The sequence below is a fragment of the Macrosteles quadrilineatus genome, unplaced genomic scaffold (genome assembly GCF_028750875.1).
Source record: "Macrosteles quadrilineatus isolate MER2022 unplaced genomic scaffold, UCM_ALF_1.0 Scaffold_4__1_contigs__length_99947679, whole genome shotgun sequence".
NCBI classification, from domain to species: Eukaryota; Metazoa; Arthropoda; class Insecta; order Hemiptera; family Cicadellidae; genus Macrosteles; species Macrosteles quadrilineatus.
The window spans coordinates 85,622,376-85,643,343 of record NW_026542597.1 but is presented as its reverse complement, the minus strand read 5'-3'; the positions used below and the strand labels follow the sequence as shown (position 1 = coordinate 85,643,343).

The following is a 20,968-nucleotide window of genomic DNA, read 5'->3' as shown; positions in this document are numbered from 1 at the left end:
CATCCTTCACTCATATTTGGGTTAAAATACGCACATAGTGGCGTCCCCATCTTAAATAATTGATAACTGATAATTGATAATAAATTGATAACTATTTTAGAGGAGCTACACTGAGAAAAAATTTTATTGAAAACTATTGCATCCATTTTGACCTATCAACCTTAACAGTATAAACTAAAAATGAATATAACTTAAAAAGTATCAAACTATTTGGGAGGCTCGTATGAAAATGGGTTTACAGATGGTATAAAATCAATAAACAGATAGTATAGTAGTGAACAATCAAATTATTCTACATAAATCTGATAGAAACATGGCAAACCATTTATTTAGATGACTTCCACTGATGAATTATGAATATGGTCTGAATGCACTTTGAAAAAAGGTCAGAAATACAAATCAATGCATTTTACAACACCAAAACAGTGTTTTTATAGCTTTTAACAACTCCTTTAAAAACATAGTTTACTAAGAGTTTAAAACATAATTGCACTTGGTTTAGGTAAGAACTGAAATGAACCGTTTATTTGGAACTTTTTAACCACAATCCTGAATATCTCCGTTCAAGTTAAAATGTTTTGAAAAGACAATTACGTCAAAGAAGTGTATTCTTGTATAAATATTTGTATAGTGATTGTAGAAAGTATACACACATCATTATTTTCCTTTGAACGAAAGTAAGACAATGGATTACAAAACATGTGAGTGGCAAATGCACACATGTCTTGTTTTTTTAGTTTTTTTGGGGTCTGTAGGAATCGAAACAAACAGCTATTGATTAGAATACTCTCCAACGTCATCATCATAAGAATGTTAGTGAATGCCATACTGTCTTACTAAAATTTATCTTTGAAGTTAAATTTACTGAAGAGTGTGCCTTTTAAGATAATTGAGCTTATTTAAACATTTCGTTTGATTTTATTATGAGAATTTATTTGTTTACAAATGGGTAAGTGGTAACTCTTTCTCAAGCTAAAGACATTTTCAAAACAAATGTAAAAGCCTTATGAGAATTAAGTATATATATATATATATAGAACTAAATATATGTTCACACAACACATGTAGACCAATGTTACATGTGTTATGAATAGGTTGCTTACAACCTTTTTACCCTTATGACTAATGATTTTGGTACAGACAGACGAATGGTACGAATGGATTTTGGTAATATTTATTTCAACTTACAATTATTAATTTATGGACATCCATGATATTAAAATATATTCTAAAAGATCCAGTGTAACTTATTAAAATAATAAATACATCCTACCCTGTAAACATTTCTCTGTTTTAAGATGCTTTCAGACCAACTAGCATTACAGTTAAACATACCACAAAACATATACATGATAATTTACTTCATATCCGCATTAAATATTATAGAAAACTGGGTAGGCAAACTGTAATTTTTACTTATAAATATCTCCCTATGCTATTTGCATTCACAATAACTCCACATGGCTTTTAGCTTATGCAATTTTGCAATAGTAAAGAGCTTTTATCTGACAATAGTTATATTTATACAAATATAACTTACTAGGTGAAACCGGTCGAAATCTACGGTTAGGGGCCTCCTCGTTTATAAGGTCTTGTGGCTTTATTGGCAACAAATAATGCAAATGAAATAGCAATGTGGCATTTCCAAAGATAAAAAACATACTACTGTAAATTGGCTGTTACGTAAATATTGACATTAACATGCATTGTTAATCAACATATCTTATAAAGGATAATGTGATCTAGTTTAAAAGGAATGTGACCTTTCTGTCATGACAGTAGCTGCTTAAATAGTATTTACTCTTACAGCCAAAATATCGTGTTACTTTCAATAAAGTTACCAACCCAGTGGGCCACGGTCCGTAATATAGGCCACTGCAAATAATTCGTCAAGATAGGTACCATTTTAGGCAAGGTTTTTGTGTTTGGATGTTATTAGATACGATAAGAGCACACTGAACTTCTACTGCGGATAACTGTTGGAGAAATATATGCCGAATCATAAATGTCACAATGCGAGTTTGAGCATTTTGTAACTATATGAGGAAGTTACATAGTATTTTTTAGGCTGCTGCTCAGTGCACTTTAAGAATATATTTTTTTAGAGATAAATTAAATTGTTTTTGTTGCTGAGTAGCGCTAGTAAACATGCACAACCTTTTTTAGTTAGTCTAATAACATTAGAAGGCTCTCTAAGAGTTCATGAAAATAACATTGCAAATACTCTTTAGACAATTCAGTTACCCTAAATAAATGTGTGTTGTTTAAAATACAATTTTAAAATTAACAGCTGTTTCATTAATAGTATATTTCGTACCTAGGGCCGAAAATGAGGTTTTGCCGGCTCGAGATGGTTTTTAAGTTCTCGTCTTCGTCTCGAACTTAAATCGATCGAGAGCTGCAAAACCATTTCGGTATGTGGTACGAACGCTATTTTTCACCACACTATACCCTATTAACACTATTCACCACTATAATATTGCACGCTGATAGTCAACACAACTACAACTTTAAGTTTATCTGAAGAAATAAATAGAGGAATCAGCAAAAATGAAAATAAATAGTTGCTAGGCAACGGTGACAATAACACAATTCTATTGCAATGCTATGGATTATTTTGATTGTGTTTGCATTCATGTTTTAAGTAAGTAAGCGGATTTTGCGGCCCTGGGCTGTAAAAACCTGCTCGGTCCCCAAATTACGATGACAGCTGGCATGGCCAGCAAAACGTAGCTTTCAGCCACCAATTAACGTATGTAATACAGCCAAAAACATCATAGTGTGGTGAAAAAAGTATTATCCACATGGCCAAAAGGCCTAAGGTAATTTAATCGTTTTTCTTTTGATAACTCATCTACAGACCAAAACCTTTCTTTGGACACCGTTTTCTCAAATTAGTGGAGACAAAGTTTCCAATTAAATATTTAGATACCCCTATGTTAATCTTATGGGAGAAAACCTAACTTTGATGGAAGATCCATCCTGAACTAATTAAGATTTCAAAAAAATAAAAACACTTTGCAAAACTACAGATCAGGGCCATTCTTTTGACACTTTAATCATCAAAATCAGTCCAAAAATAAGGGAGGAGTTCTGTTTACAAGAATCGGCTTAGCGTATTATATATACTGTACAGATACTTTTAGTTTTCAGGAGGACCTACAGCTATGAGCCACTGGATCTATTATAACCTGGCTAAAATATCAGTGAATGTCTAGATTTTACATAAACCTCCACGAAAGAATATAACAATTCAACAGGATGTTAACCAACCAATACGGCACTTTGCGGCACCTAATCGAGAAAGAAAATTCAATCAATTTTGAATTGTGCTTTGCATGTTGCGTCCAAACCAAGTTGGAGTAGTATTACTCGACAGTAGAGTTCAGTGAGACGAGGAACTAAGTTAACGAGTCAGATATGGTAATATAGGAGGTAAAAAGTAGAAGTGGAGGCGGTATAATCGATGAATCTGTTGACATTTGCCACCGGCCCTCCTTGAAATGTCGCGCCACAGGCTTACCAACCCACCTGTCTACGCCGCACTAAATACTGTACTGGAGAACATATATACGAAAATAAAATTGGGATTGAGGTACAGGCGATTGAAGTGACTTAAGGCGTTAATAAATTAAATAAGCTAGTTTATGGTGGCAGATTTTTGTCCTTCCGGCATACTTGTTATTAAAGAATAGTCAACTTTGTATATTTGTAAAACATTAGTTGTTTGATTGAAGAGTAGTTTGAGGTTATTTATGTATGAGGTACTCTCGGTAGGTTTGTAAATTGAGGGAGCTTTTACTAGCAGCTTTGAAATAAACATTAACTTAACCCTTCATCTTACCATTTGACGATTCAATCATAACGTAATTGTGGGTTTTCAAGGGGTGATGAGTTTTAGGGGGATGTCCATGGTCTTTTGGCATCTTCTCTTCAGCCTTTGGTGTTCATAGCCTAACCATAATTTACACATGTATAGTAATTAGATCAGATACACATGGATAATTTTTAGATTATCCAAATAACCACGATCCATTTAAATAATATACATTTTCGATCCGTCCTTCAAGATTTTGATCCGTGGAACAGTTCAAAACAGTTCACTCCCGTTCACTTTCTATGTTGGCGTGGCGTTGCCAGAGGCTGCAAAGGAACTTTCACTGATCAAAACTGGAGCACGGGCAAGGAGAACTGGTCTACGTACAGACACACACACACACTTACACACCACCACCACTACAAAACGTTCACTAGACACGTATTATTTGGGGTCCGAATTTTGAGGGGTTCATACCCCGCATTTGGGTCAATTCAAGAAGGGGAAAGTATTTAAAATTTCACAGTACGAATGTGAATGATGACACTTTTCAATAGGCAATGTAATAAAAATTATTTTGTTCTACATACATTTCGCAATGAAACGAACCTAAACCACCACTGTGGCATCTTCCACCAATCATGTAAATAATCTGTGGTTAATGTGTCTGGTCTAACTAAGATCACCCCTACCTACCTAATCTAAAAAAAAACTTGGCTAACCTTATATAACATAACTTACCTAAACTAACATGACCTAACCTAACCTGTAACCTTTGACAACAATCATACCACATATGCCATGGATGACAGGTCTTGATGTGCATAATCCCCACCCAACCTACTCTCATAACACCTTAACTAACCTTACTTAACATAATCTAACCTAAACTAATGAATATAAATGTCCATAGATGACCAGAAAGGCATAATAATGATAGCATTTTAATCGTATAAAATGTCCAAAAATGACATTTATATTTTTGAAAATTTTTTTTGAAAAAAACTTATTGTCGTAGCCCGCTTCCAAAATTTTGGTGGTTTTAGGGGAAATATTTCTGGGTTACCCCACCACTTTTTATAAATTTATATTACAGCTGATTGACGGTTTGAGCGTATGAACAGCTGTTGATTTAAAGGTGGAGTAAAGTGGAGGGGGTTGAATTTCTTCCCCCTACAACCTCCAAAATTTTGTGAACGGAATTGGCAGTATAGCCAGTATCTTTTTTCACGTACGTACAAATTGTATTGTGTATTTATATTTTGAGTCTACAATGAAAATTCGTATTTAATTGTGAACCATGAGCATATGACAGAAGTCTAGTAACACAAGAGACTTTTGATGTCTAAATGTCTCTCTAATAGGGTAAACAAGTGTGCACTTCCGCCTTAGTTAAGTATCAGAGGGTAGGCAATTGTTATCAAACATGTTGTTCTTTTTCACCGCAATAGTTGTTATTGCTCAAGCGGAGACACAGGCCAATAAATAAATATTAATTTACTTGTATGACAATTATATTTACTTCACATCAAGAAAATAAAGCATGAGGCAAAGCCACAATTATGTGCCTACTACACGTTTCGGTACTGTATATTCATCTGAAATTGTTGTTTAGTTGATTCAATATTTTTTTATGATGGAGGAGAGAAAGACAAAATTTCAATTGTAACATATTATAGATTTTGCTCATAATTATAAACTACTAGCAGAGTACCCGCCTTTCGTACAGGGTTGGCATATAAGTATAAAATGCTTATTGCAGTTATATTCGTGGTCTGCGTTTGCAGAGAGGAGGTCACGGTTTGAGAAAATTTGGTTCTTTAAATTTAGGTATGCTATAGTTTAACATATTACTAATTATTTATTAAATTAACAACAAAAATATAACTGTAAACAATCCTAAGTTGACAGTTGACAGTTTTCATTGTGTATCACAGCTTTTTGTTGCTGCTTAGTTTAAATTAGCTGAAGTCATCAATGCAATAGAAATAATGGTGCTGCACCCTGGTGTAAAACTTGTAACTTTTTAATGTTATTAAATGAACTTGTTTTGTTGAAACAGTTGGTGAAATTCTTTATTTCCTTTTAAAAATGTAAATAACAATGTGAATTTAAAAGTGTATAGAATTCGGGGAACCTAAATAAAGCTAATGTAAACATTTCAATGATTTGTCTTTAGTTTGTCTTAAAAGGGATTCACTTTTAGTCCTCTATCTTGGGGCCACACAACTACTTCAATTTCAATATACAGACATAATTTGTGATAATTTCTTCGGCACGGTAGTTGATAGTTATGATAGTAATAATTAACAGTGTTAAATTAACACACTGGTTCTTATAGTGCGAAAAAGTAATATTGTGTCAAAGTTGATTTTTTTAGTTTAGCTCTATAAAACCTATATATCTTGTGGATAATTCCTAATTGTTGTTAGGAAGGTTAAATAAATCGAACACACAGTTTTTAAATTTTATTTACAAAAGTATTAAAATAAATATTAACTAAGTCTTATTGCAGAACCTCATATCAACATCTTACCTACACATGTAAATCACTGATTTATACAAAATTTACAACAATCTGAATTCACTAACAAAGAATATTTTAAGTACCAAGTTGTGTTTTGAAACTTATGGCATAATGTGCTTCATGTTTATATTTTTAATGATTTGTTTTGATTTCATAAACCACCACTTCTCTGATTTAAAATTTGTCTCTCAAAATACTGGAAACCTTTAAACAACTTTTCTTGCATCTTCTCACTATCTTCTTCTGTTGGATTTCTTGTTGTTCTTTTCGTCTTCAGCAAACCAGTTTTCACTGAAAATTAAAACACACAATTAGTAGTTGCAACATAAACTGTTTACTATTAAAAATATCATACGTATGTCGTGTGTAAGCTACAGTTTTCATTGGTAAAATTGTAAAATATTTTTCACAAAGTTTTGACATTTTGACTGATTTATGTTATTTCACATAAACCTGTAATCAAAGATTTATATTGAACGAAGCTGATTACTAAATAAATTAAATGCATTGATCAGAAATAGTTTGATTTAGATGGATCCAATTAAACTGACTGGTTTAAACTTTGTTTTAAAAAATAAAATAAAATGTGTTTTAGCCTTCTGTTTTGTTGTTGTGTACCTTTAATAATATAGAGGGTTAATCCATAAATTAAACGTACTCTTATGCTCTCTAGGCGCTGAAAAATTAAGGTCCCGTAACGTTTATCATAATAATATTATAGATGTGAAAGTTTTTGTGTTTGTTTCTTTGTTTCTTTGTTTGAAGTTCAACGCATTAACTATTGGACGGATTTTGCTGTAATTTGGCACGATGATAGCTCACATTTCTTAATATTGTAACATATAGGCCTATTCTTATCTTAAAAATCCTTTCGGGGTCTGCCCCAGTGGCTCTGTAGTTCTCCATGTTAACCTTATGAGTATTCATATTTAAAAGGAATTAGAAAAAAATAGTCAGCTGTTTTAACTAAGTTAGTTCTATGATATGCAATAGCATTAAAAGATTATAGGGTTTACCAAAATGGTACAACACTATTATTTTTTGCATTTTTGAAAACAGGTAATTTAAACTAAGCAGCAACAAGCATTGTGATACGCAATGAGAACTGACAAGGTAGGATTGTTTATAGTTAAGTTTGGGCCTATGTTTTTAATTTCATTAATAATCTGGGATGTTGTACGAAAGTTTGGTAGTTAATTTGTTTCTATTGTTTAGGTGCAATGGTAGAACATTATGGCTATGGTAGATGTGTAATACTACAGCATACCGTAAATTTAAAGAACCTATTTTCTTCAAACTGTGTGTTAAACTATTTGTCTTTATCTAATTGGGGACTGGTCAATGGTTTAAGGGTCAGGCCAATTCCACGTAGGAGGGTCAGAAGACATGTTTCATCAAACAGATTATAATTATTCAAAACTGAACCCAGCTATTCTTGATCAATTTTATCCTGGCTCAAGAAACACTATGTCAGTCAGTAACAAATCTACTCTGGTCATCTCAATCCATTCACACTCACCCTGCATTTATCAGCAAAAATACAAGTTTCAAAGGCTCAAATGATTATAGATACATCTAAAGTATATAAGACTAAAGGTAGATTCCGAACCACCAGACTCACCATCCAGGTACATTCTCAGGGTCGTCACACTTGAAGGAGTCTTCGTTGTAGACCAGACCTCCAGGACAGCTGCCGTGCTGGGCTTGGACTCCGTTACGGCAGATGTAGAACTTCTGGCAGTCCTCTGGGTGAGGAAAGGTAGGATGAGGTAGGATGCGGCCGTTGGGCCCTGACACTTCTCCCTCGGGACACTTGAAGCCATCGTCCAGACTATCTGCTCAGGAGAGAGGATTGATTAGAAGATTATTTGTAGGGGAGGCTAAAAGACAAGAATGTTCGAAACTGGAGCTAGCTTTCCAGATTATTGAGTTTTTATTATGGTCCTGGCAAAAATATGTCTGTGTTCAGGGTACTAACTCAAATGTTGTGGACATCAAAATGGGTGTGCCCCAAGGATCTGTTGTTGGACCTTTCTTTTTTATAATTGCCATAAATGATCTTCCAAAGAATCTCAGATCTAGGTCAGTAATATATGCTGATGACACATCAATTTTTGCAAAAAATTCTGACATTTATTTAGACAAATGAAAAATTTAACAGTAACTAACTTATACATACTACATATTCTAATTTACACTAAAACTAATCTTCATCTTTTCCCCACCAGGCAAGATATACACCTAAACGAAACCCGAAACAGGACAAAACTCAATATTCCACAGCACAGATTGGCAAAATTCGGCACATCACACAAGGCAAATTGCATAAAATTTGTCAACGAACTACATGAATGAGCAAGGACCACCACACTAAAAATCTTCAAAAATAATGTAACTGCTTGGCTTTCAGACGATACATTTTATAATATTTATGATTATTTAAATACATGTGTAGAGGGTAGAAATTAGGTTTTAGCTGTAACTTATAGATTTATGACAATCTGTTTTAATTTAATTCAGTTCTATAAGAATGCCTATCTCATATAAATGATCAACAGCAAATAAACCATTTAATCTCACTTCATTTAATTCATTTAATTTTATTTCAAACAAATGTCTTAAATAGTAAGGAAGCTATACAAGTAATCTCACTTTATTTCACACTATCCCTTCATATTGTAGATAATATATGGCAGTTGACAAACGCAACCTTATCTCAATGCAATAATGTAATTGATTAACGAGAGTGGTTCGTAAGAACATTGTAAATTTGTTAATAACAAAGAGAGAATGTCAAATGGAGAACCCTGAAGTTCCTCTATAATTCAGGTACCTGTACTTCCCTAAAATATCTCTACCCACCCCTAGGGCTCCTATGCCTACTCATAACGTCTTTCTACCGCTAATGAGCCTATACCCATTGTCCTTCCTTTACCCGTTCCTACGATCCCCCTACACTTAAGGGGTTCTTTTCTCCCCTAGGGTTCATCTACATCCCTCTCTTAGATTTAAGAATTGGGTTGCAGCAATTTGTGATAGGATCTTAAGTCCCAACGCATGTACTGACTGGGTCATCGTATACACACCCAAAATAGCATCTTCCCTTAAAAGCTATTCTACCACCTATGGTTCCTTAACCCAACATGTTTCTCTACCTACCTAAAATTCATATCCCCATCCCTAATGTTACTCTATCCTCTAAATATGCTTCTGCCCACTAAAGTTCCTATAAATCCCAAGGATCCTCTAACCTCGCAAAGTTCCTTTACCCACTCCTACAGTAACTTTACTCCTTAATGTGCCTCTACCGACTGAAGTTCCTGTATTCCTCCCAAGTTTTCTCGAGCCCCTCAAAGTTACTTTACTCATCCCCTAAAGTTTCTCTACCCCTTAAAGTGTCTCTTATAACGTACGTTCCTGTAACGCTCCCGCGAAGTTTCCTCTACGCCGCAAAGTTCCTTTACAAATTTCTACAGTTACTCTACCCCTCCCAAAAGGGGCACATCTACCCCACCAAGGCCTCTTCGCCCCCACAGTCCCTTTACCCACCTCTCTTAGACTGGGCTGGGTTGCAGTCCTTCCTGATGGACTCTGAAGGCCAGGCGCACGTACTGACGGTGTCGTCATACACAAGTCCTGGAGGGCATGGGTTGACAGTCATGACTCCATCTTGGCAGTTTACAAACTTGTCACAGACCTCTGGGTCGGGGTGGCGGAAGAAGCCGTTGGCCCTTGGACACCCTGGGGAGGGCTTCGGCTCCTCTGGAAGTGAAAAAGATAAATCAGTTTGAAACCTTTGTCAAAAGGAGTATGATAATAGAAAGAAGGAATGCAAATAAGGAAGTAGTCAAAAGTAGCATATGTTAAAAAGAGGGATTAAAACATCCGTGTTTGATATAATTTTGGAAAACGTGTTTAGATTGTTCGTCTTACAGTCGATTTCCATGTTTAAAAAAATGTTAAACTCTTAGTTTTTTCTTAAAGCCCATTTCTTGTACAGTTACTTGAAATTACGCTTTAATACTTCGAGATACTTTGATAAATTTCACGCTATGGTCAGACATGCCTAAGTAGGCACTTGTACTCAGTAGGAAGAGTAAAGTTTTGACATAAAATAACGACCTCTAAATTGCCATCTAACTGAACCAATTAGTGCCAGTTGAGTGGTTGTGAAGGAAGGTAGCCTATATTGTTCGTTTTGAGAACAGTATAGCATTCTCACCCGATCTGCTAAGTACCTTCTTGGGGTGTCTGACAATACTCACTCCATTTTCCACCATCATCTTTATCCTTCTGGTACCTTACCGAAAAAGATTAACCATTCATTAGATTATGATAAAACACTTAACTTTTCGTCACCATAGACCTTCTAGTCTAGAATTATTTACACACAGTTAACTGCAAGTAGTCATGTTACAGTGACTGAATGGTCTTTAAAAACTGTATTTATAGCCCTAGGTGACCGCAGTAGAGGTTATCTCAACCAGCAAGTTGAAGCTTGTCAGTTCAAGACTTTCTTCCTCAAAATCCTGATTTCGTCCCTAGATGAAATCATAAATCCAGACCAGAGATCTACTTTCTGTATGATAGAACCTGTCTACTGACTCTCCGTCTTCCTGGGGAGTGGTTAATGGTTTATGGCTTGGGATGGTCCAAGGTCGAAGGTTTATAAGACAGGTTTCACCATACAGACTATAACATCCACCACTAAAACTACCAGTCTACTTACGAAGTTCAGTTCTGTCGCCACACTCCACATTAACGGACGTATCACATTGTTCATGGCTAGGGTTGGTGTCATCGAACAGCAGACCGTCAGGACACAGCTTCTCTTCTATTTCTCCTCTGTAGCAGTGGTAGTAGAGATCGCACTGGACCGGGTCTGGGTAGTAACCATCTTTGTCTGGGCATTTGAACTCCTGGCTGACCACAGCTGGAAACAGATGTTGATAGTGTATTGTTGGTAAAGAACTTAATGAAAGAAGTAGAAATGTTGATCTAAAGTTCTGGGAGATTTTTAATAAAAAATGTATGTAGTCTAACTTAACCACTGGAAAAGAGTGCTGGTGTCTATTGCAATGGTTAAAATATACTTCCCTGCTCGATTTGTCATCCTTATGAATCAGCTGAAGAAATTGTTATTGTGAGTTCCATTCGGTGCCTCTAGAGGCGTGTTTTTGTTTACGATACGTTTCATGTTATTTCGGACATTTAAAAACTCGTTAACTGAATACAACCTTAGACAAAAAGAATTAAATATAGACCGTCAGCTGTGCTGCGGTTACCATATGTTCTGGTGCACACCGCTGGGAGCGCCATGTAGTTGGTGTACGCGCTACGTAACTACACGGTGCTCCCAGCGGTGTCCGCCAGAACCTATGGTAACCATGGAAACCGTAGCACGGCTGGCAGTCTATATTTAATATTTTTTGTCTATGATAAAACGAACTAATCACAAACAATAGTTTGTCTCCTGTTTATGTAACATACAAGTAAAGCATAAATCAAACAATTAACCCTAAAATGAAAAGAAAATTTTGTCGACACTATCACTTAGTACCACCAACATTATCTAGGCATGAAAAACAAGTTTCAGATTTTACAAAGGGTTAAAAAGTCTACTTGTGTTTGTTAGTCTATGTCTATGCTATTACTCAGCAAAATTTAAGTTTTTGGATGTTATAAAAGACTTAATGGTATGAAATATGACTATAGTTACAAATACATTGTTATCATGTTGAAGTTGTGATTTTGACCATGAAGGGAAGTAGATATCTCATTGCCACCTTGAATCTTATTCAGTTTTTAAATGCAAACACGTTGTTGACTAGAGCCACCGATAGAGTACATGAAGTTCAATAATTATTTGACAAAGGTAAACTCAAAGGTTAACATACTACATACTATAGCAATTATGTTACACCGATTACAGTAATTATTAAAGTATCCTAAAACAAAGAAAAGCAATCTCCTCCTATTATTAAATAGATTATTATATGGTCTCAAAGGTAGTACGCTTCGTGAGTGGATCATTGACCTACTGTATCACAAAAAATCTTATAATAATAATTTGGTCTCAGTAGAAAATACTAACATGGGTATGTCGAAATCTTATAGACCTATTTAAGAAACTTCAAACTTTGGATGTTCACCTTCTCTAATTAATATTCAAGTCTCCAAATTTACATTTTACCAACCTTCCCACCGTATTGAGACAAGACTACTGATGCGTTAACATTTTTGAAACTCCGCCAACCGATTGGTAGTCTTGTGGGTTGACTGCATTCTTAAGTGGTAGTAAAACGAACATAGCTTCGTAAAAACACTTTAAGAGCCAAGTTGGAGATTGGATTTGGAATTGAATTGATTTTAGTGAGGAGTGCATACTAAATTGTTTGTGTAAGTAATGTAATCCATGCACATGTGAGTTTTAATTGAATTGATTCCGTTCAATGAATTATCTGTTCTTGAGATAAATTTGGTATTTACAAGAAGGATAACATAAGGTTCATCCAAATTCAACTAATGGCTTACATCAGCTTCAACAAGTTCAATGCTGAATAAACAAGTTATTTTGTCTTAAAAATAATGAATAGGATTATGTGGACGTTAAGTGCTATAGCTTACAACTAGCTGGCATTTTTTTGCAGGGTTGAGAAACTATTTGACAACATGAAAATGTTCACAGCATACCTTCTTTTTGAAACTAAAGTGAACCATGCCAATTTTTATTTTATACCTGTGCACTACCTAATAGGGAATTGCAATATCTTAAATGTTGAATATCTTGTCAAAGGTAGTATGCCCCATTATTCAACCACGGGTATAATAAAGGGTATAGGGTATCGGGAAGGGGGGGTATAAAAGATCCTTTAACTAATGATATATTATAGGATAAAAGGTCAAAGGCCTAACGGTAGGTGAGCTAAGTGTTGTACCAGCGGGAAATGTCCTTCAATATAACGCTATAACTGTCTGTCTGACACTCAAGGTCAAATAACGGGCTTCTTTAACACTATTATCAACACTACATTCCACCTACCACATTCCTTGGTATGGTACCCGATTATTTAGTTTAGTATTATTTAAATTGTTTGTAATGATCAGTCATTTATGATTGTTTTATAATCGGGGGATAAGAATTTAGAATGCTTAGTTTCGAAGAGGATTAATTTGAATGAATTTTGTTTATTACTCGTATCTTTGAGTTGATTGTTTTTCCCTAATTGGGTTACTCACTTTTTTCGCAAGGGAACGGTCCATACCCTAGTCCTTTTACTACACTGGGACGGTGGCGTCGTCCTGTAATCCAGCTACTAGGAGGTCACGAAATGTGGATATTTTTGGGCATGCACTGTGGATGCGATACTCCCTGGTATGGATTACAGTCCGCACTAGTGATTAATACAATGGTAGTACGACTATCCTGATAATTAGACCGATTGATTAATATCAAGCCAAAAATGTGGTTTGGATTCCACTATAAACTGTAGGTCCCTTAGTTGCCATTAGCTGTATGGACTATTAATTAAGCAATATGTCGGCCTTAGTGACTAACAAGACTACAAGATCGCGCCACTTATCCTACACTCATCCTTCACTCATATTTGGGTTAAAATACGCACATAATTGCTACATAGTCTCCATCTTAAATAATTGATAATTTATATCATTGATGTTGACCTCTTGTTAAGTTGTAACACTTACACACCAAAGTATCGTCGTAGAAGCTCTTTTCTAGGACAAGTCTTTATTGTATAGCTTAGTAAGGTAACAATCTAGATATTACTGCTTGAATTTTCGACAAAAGAAACAAATTCTAATAAAGTGAAAATCGTAAATTTTGGTTGAGGTGGGAATAGTAAATTTAAGCGCATTAATTTCAAACACCCTACAAGAAATCCAAAAGCTGTACAAGGTAGACACAACAAGGCTACCATAGAATCAGCAAGGACGATTTGATTGAATAAATGATTATAATTTAGTGAATTCTGTGAGAAGTTCCCTCGCCAAGAGTGTGAGAGAGTGAAAGAGATTCTCACATTGTTATTTTGTATTTCCCCAAACAAAATAAGACTTATTGTTTCCGCTCACATCCTCAGATGACCTGTAAACGAGCCTTTCACCATGGAAACTGAGAATATTATTAGGATTATGCTTGTTTCGAAAGCTTAGTTGTCATGAACTGTAATTTAGAACATGTTATCATCCCAGTAGATACATATTTTTAATGGATATCATGGGTTATTATAATTACAATTGTAGAAAGATGTTACTTGTGTGTTTGCAAAAAGACTCAAAAAAGTTTCTTTGCTTCAGAATTGTTGCGTTCTATTTTGGTTAGCATTTCCTCAAAGTCGTTGTCAAGTTTCGGAGTATTACAGGGTATAGATCTTATGACTTTCCATAATTACCCATCATGAAAAATTGCAATAAATATTCTATTGAAATAAAAATAGTAAAAGTACAGCGTACCAGCATCAAAATAATGTCAAATCTTTATAAGCAAATTGCATAAATGTATATGTAAAAATATAATTTCCTTTCACTAAGCTAAGTCAAAGGTACCAATCCTACCTCAGTTGCACTATGCAGAATGCCGACCAACTAATACTACAAGAAAAGTAATAAAACACGCTTTCTAACTATTTTCTCCGTTTTAAAGAGCAATTTACTCTTTCACGTCCCAAAACTGAAAAATGTTATCTCATGAAAACCCAATGGAAAAACCAATGATTATTACACTATGAACAGCTGGGAAAAGGGGTGTCGTCCCGTAATCCAGCTTCTAGGAGATTACGAATGGTGGATATTTATAGGCATGCACTGTGAATGTGATACTCTCTGGTGTGGATTAACGTCCGCACGAGTGAGTACTACGACTTTCCGCAGTACTGTCCTGAAAATTAGACCAACTCGTATATACCAAGGTAAAAATGTGGTTCAATTTCCACTATAAACTGTAGGTCCCCTAGTTGCCATTAGCTGAATGGGCTACTAATTAACAGCAGTGTCTAAGGAATGAGTCGGTAGTCCCTAACAAGACTACAATATCGCGCCACTCATCCTACACTCATCTCCATTCATACTTGGCTTAAAATACCTACTTTGTATGGTCGCCATTTCATTGAAAAAGTATTTAAGTATTAAAAAGTATAACATGTTTCAACTTTGACAAAAAAAAACAAAACTCCATTATGATTCCGGTCAGACAAAGAGGAATCCCTCCACCTGTTTGCAGTGAAAGTGAATTCAGATTTCTTTTGTATGGAGATTACTGGACGAATCGGAAGATGGTTGCTCCATTAAGTGGTTTTGTTGATATCTGAAGACAATGACGTAATAAGATGATTGCTTCATCACAGATGGTTATGTAGATAAGTTCAGGTATGTGACGTAAGAGGGAGTTATGTAGAATCCCACATGTTGGGCCTACCAGCTGTAGGCCTACTGTCACAGTACCTGGGTAAAGAATTGCGTTTTTTGGTTGTACTTTTAACTGCAGAATGGGTTTTAAGGTTGGGAGTTATACAGGGAATTTTTCCTCGCCTGAATCGTTTTAATGAGTTGGTGCAAGGCCCCACTAGACGTGTAAACCTACATTTATACGAAAGAGTTTGCGAACCAGCATGACCAGCATGGGACCGGAGGTTTATGGGGGGTTTTCAATTGGGTAAAAATTGGGTTTTCCCATTTTGACCCTAAAAACATAAAATTTTGGAATATCTTTCCCAACCATTTTAGAGCTTAAAAAAGAAACAATTTAGTACTATATACTGAATCATTGTTGTGTGCCTAATGGTTACTGAGCAAATTCAAAAAAGTGTAACTTTAAATTTCCCAAATGAAAACTGTTGTAGTTTACTTGTTTATAGATATATGTTGATAAAATTTTGCATTTTTTTATTTCATAACTATACTATTGACGTTTGGTCAAAACACGTTTTACCTTCCCCGTAATAATAAATAAGGAATAAATATGTCGTATTTATGGAAATATTTTAGTAAAAATGTAATCAGAAAAGTGGAAATTCGCTTAGTCTGCAGGTTTGCTGCGGCGGGGGTATTTTAATGTTCATGATCCATACGGTTTCTGCTCTAATAATTCTTGATCAGTTCAATTTCTCTATGAGGCAAAGGAAAATCAGCTGTTCGTTAGCTGATCGTTTAGTTATTATTTTTACACAGAGATATTCAACGAAAATCTCCTGCTGATTTTACCATTGACTTAAGTCTCGGTCGATTTTGTGTTGGAAAAAGCATAGTGATAAAATATACTATTTTTGCACACCCGTAGACTAATATATAACCTCTTGTCCATAACTAGACAAACAAGAGATAAATAAGTTTGAGGGTGAACAATTTGACAAAGGTCTGAAAGTACTTTTACAGGAGGTATTTAACTTACAAAACTGATATGAAACCCACCACGCCCTCTCAACATGGTGCAATGCAAGGGTGTTCCTTGAACCGGAGAACATGCTTTGTTACCGATAGAAATTGCGAAACTAGTAAGTCAGTTGCTGTAGAATATTGTAATGTATGACTTTCATATATTATCCTGCCACGTAAAAGATACTGAGAATCACATGCGTTTAAAACTTACAAATACGCCGCGCAGTTTCAAAATAGGGCACAAGTTGGGGTTAATAAATGAAATGTTAAAGAAAGAACAGAAAAAAGTGTAAAAAGGTATTATTACACCTGGTTTTACTAATGGAACAAACAAATAGGAAGTACTTCCTTGCTTCCAATATTTTATCATTGAATCCCAGATAAAGTTTCTACATAATATATCCACGGATTTTGTCTGGATGAAAATGCTGTGGCTTGAAGTTGGACAACATTTTTAGGTATGGAGCTGTACGTTTATCTAGTGAGAAGACATGCTTCTTGAAAAATAAGGGCAAGGGTCTTTGTAGAGCTTATATTTCAAAAAGTCATAATAAGATATCGATGTTTACAAATCATTTTCATGAAACGCTCTAGAAGAGCTGATATTTTTGGTAACGTTACTGCAGTCTAATGATAGCGAATACAGGAATAGTTAAACAAACATCAACAAGATCCACAAATGCCATACGCCGTAAGTATATCGGACTTTAAACCGTTAGATATACTAAATTACTTTTTACTAAATATATAAACATCCATAAAATACATCTTTTAAACTTTAAGAACTCGTAGTACCCACAGACAAATGTTAGAGACAAAATATTTATAAAATATGAACATTTCTTACATTGAAAGGATATAGGGCCTACACCCTCTGGCTATTAATGAAAAACACTTTTGACAAAATCGCACTCAAAAACTGCTACAGCAGGTCCATTTACATTGGATGTATACTTCATTATCCAAAAGTTATTTGTCACATCACACTATCAACAGATAAAATAGAAAAATGTTTTGACAGCAATGCACTTCCATGCTAGTGTAATTCAACACTTATTTGAATGAAAATTCTTTACTGCTGGCCCATCTTGTACTCGATCTACCTATAATCTATCTTAGTCTACTCTAGCATCCAAATAATAGTTACGACATTAATAGACTTTATCAAAGGACCATTCCGCTATAACGATTTAAAAAATCTACTACACCTGGTCTATATAGATGGGATATATAATTAGTAACCAAAAATCTATGGTCACACAATGTTGTAATTTTGAATACAGAAAACATATAGAAGGACCTAGCTATAGCGTCTATAGCTAGTACATATAAACGAGGTGTCAATAACCAAAACGTAACGGTCACACCCACCTTTCAACATACCGACAGCTAATGGGTAAACTAAATTTTGATAGTAGGAAACTTTATGTTTGGGTTTACATCCCGTCAATCACCAGTGGAATTAATCTAAGTGATGATGTCACAACCCCTAGGGCTATGCTGAAGTAAAGTGAAAAACAATTCCTAGCTAGAGCGTAGAGTTCTAGGACAAAAAGTGCACTATGATGATATATTCTACTATGTTTTATGTAAATAAAAAAAATTCTACTACAGATGGTCCTCATATATGTGTCTACTTTAGAATCCAAATGTGAATGGTCTCACCAAAATACGAATCACCAGCTTAAGAAGAAAATAGAGTCTATAAGAAGTGCATTCAACTATCTTTGAATAAAAATTGGCTACAGCTGGTCCATATAACAGATATCTACATCAATAGCAAAGGGCCAATTGTGCAACCCTGAGGTAACCCCTGTTACTCTAATTAATCTACTCACCAGATACGAGCGCCAGAGCCAGGACTACGCCGTGTGTAGCAGCCATGGTAGATGTGTTGTGCGGTAGAGGACCACGCGGTATGAGGCTACGAGGAGGCTAGGAGGGGCGGAGACACTTTCACGGGAGACGTAGCAATTACAACACTGATGATCGGACTACCGATTTTCGGAGGGTGGATTTGGAGTTTGCATTGTTTATTTTTTATTTTATTTATTTCTATTGGTTACATGTATTTTTATTTTGTGTTTTCGCCTCCAACAATTACTGTAGACAGTGTAGCAATTCTGAAGTTTGTTCTTCTTCTTAATTTTTTTGTAAATATTTCACATATTCCGATACTACAATTTAGGTGAATTTGAATTTCCATATGTTTAGTATTTTTGTATATGCATATTTTTGTATCCATTTTTCCCCCAAAGCCCACGGTGACAATATAGTAAAATGTAGTATTTCCAACACCGATTTCCCATTTACCTATTCTCTTCTATCGATATTTTTTGGTAATTTTGCCTGTTTCGGGGTTGGAAGTTTGGCGAATTTTTAATTCCACAGGTTTTGTTTCGTTTTCCTAAATTTTTTCTGATAACTATTTCACAGATTCCGTTACTTTGAGGTAAATTTCCATATTTGCTTGGTATTTTTGTGTTTACATATAGTATTGTATCAATTTTTGTATCCAAAATTCCACGGTAGTAGAAGTAGAAAACAACAAAGCATGGGTCGGGTTTGTGTGTTGTTAATATTAGATTGAATTTGGAACCAGAACTACGATTTTTGGATTCTGGATGTAGATCCTGATAATGAGATTTGTATTTATAATATTTCTATGTGTTGTTTTATACAAAGGTCAAAGACGATGCAGTAACTACACGTCGCTTTCCCACTTAAAAAAAATATATCTACAGAACTTTGTCTAAAAGTAGTTCACTTGGAGTTTACAGATCGTGATAGTGTGTTTTATATTTTTGTATTTATATATTTTTTTTTCTTTCAAAGTTCTACGACAAATAATGCAATTTACTACATACCCAACCCAGCTTTTTTGTTCTTTTAAACTACTTTTTTATCGATTTAGAAAACTTGAATTGCAGTATACTGAATTTAAGTTATTTCGACTTTATTTCATTTCTTGTTTACTATATCCAAGCCTTTTGTCATTTGTTTTGTATTTAAACATATTTTTAGTTCCTCTTTACGAATAATCTAGTAAACAATGTATTTCCGATTGTATTAAACGTAAGTTAATTATGTGCTGCTAATTTCTAAGCCTTACCCAATGTGGCCTTGTCTATTATGGTTATTTATTAGCTGAGGAATGTTCGTTATTGCATTATGTTGTGTTGGTACAAATATATAACAAACTTCCTATTTGGTAAATACTTTCTCTGGCTAGTCTTGGTTAAGCCGAGGGTTAAGGAGAAAGCCAGTGAAGGAGTAAAAATTAAAATTTGTTGTTTTTGGTTCTAGTTATAGATTTTTAATTGTATTCATATGTTTGCATTCAGGATTTGAATTAAAAATTAATTAATTCAATAAATCTTCATGATAAAGCTTCTAAATCGTTTTTGCAACGACGTTTTAGTGATGATTCAAATTATTGTAAATTTAAGTATATTTTGTCAATACCTAAAACAACTGTCACACTAAATAGCCCCTCAATTATGAGCACATTATATTAGAATGTCTTTAACTATGTCTCTCCTCCAGTCTGACTAATCAAAATACCCCTGCCTCAGCAACCCTGCAGACTAAGTGAATTTCCATTAACTTGGTTGGATTTTAACTATAGTAAATCGGCTCTTGGTCCTAACATGAAACATTGAGACTTAAGGCTTATTCCCTAATTGAGGAATTTGCTAAAAGGTAATAATGATAGAGCTTCAAGACTTCTTCATTATTTATCAAGAATATTATGAGGCTTCCTTAAAGCTTTTAGCAGAGGCAAAATAAGAGAAATGTTTGGAAAAAATCTTTGGATAATCAATCTTTGCTGTTAAGATTTTTTTTGGATTAAACATACTGCTTGAGATGATCTCCAATCCAGCGAGTTACTCCAATATCACAAATTTAAAGAATTTTAGTGACTGACTGGATTCGAACAAGGGAACTTCAGGACAGAGGTCCCGTGTTCTAACTACATTGAACTAGCTGAAATAGGTTTGATGGAAACTACTTAAGCTACTAGAATAGAGATACAGAAAAATAATGTACACACTAAGGTGTACTAATGGACATGAAATTTAAATTAACTGAAATACCATTTTTAAGTAACTATATTTCGTATCTTTGGACTTGCATTTTTATTTAGAAGCAATTAGAATCGTCGCTGTATATATACAGTCATCGGTAGAATTTAGACCAAGAGCGTAGACTATCTCCCTCAATTCCAA

The 20,968-nt window shown here is 34.7% G+C and overlaps 1 protein-coding gene across 1 annotated transcript; it reads right to left on the bottom strand.

Moving 5' to 3' along the window:
* Positions 1-6,278: 6,278 nt before the first annotated feature.
* On the bottom strand, positions 6,279-18,708 carry LOC128992346 (protein obstructor-E-like). The gene is made up of 5 exons (XM_054415884.1): positions 18,578-18,708; positions 11,074-11,277; positions 9,894-10,106; positions 7,966-8,179; positions 6,279-6,635 (listed from the first exon to the last, which is right to left on the bottom strand). Exons 1-5 carry the CDS (start codon positions 18,621-18,623, stop codon positions 6,578-6,580), a joined length of 735 nt encoding a protein of 244 aa, XP_054271859.1. The 5' UTR covers positions 18,624-18,708; the 3' UTR covers positions 6,279-6,577.
* Between the last annotated feature and the right edge of the window lie 2,260 nt (positions 18,709-20,968).

Excerpts from the sequence above, each read along its gene's own strand:
- LOC128992346 (XM_054415884.1), bottom strand. The coding sequence starts at position 18,623 with ATGGCTGCTACACACGGCGTAGTCCTGGCTCTGGCGCTCGTATCTG. Across the intron at positions 11,278-18,577 it reads GGCTCTGGCGCTCGTATCTG|CTGTGGTCAGCCAGGAGTTC; the intron begins GTGAGTAGATTA and ends ATCTGTTTCCAG. Across the intron at positions 10,107-11,073 it reads TGGCGACAGAACTGAACTTC|AGGAGCCGAAGCCCTCCCCA; the intron begins GTAAGTAGACTG and ends TTTCACTTCCAG.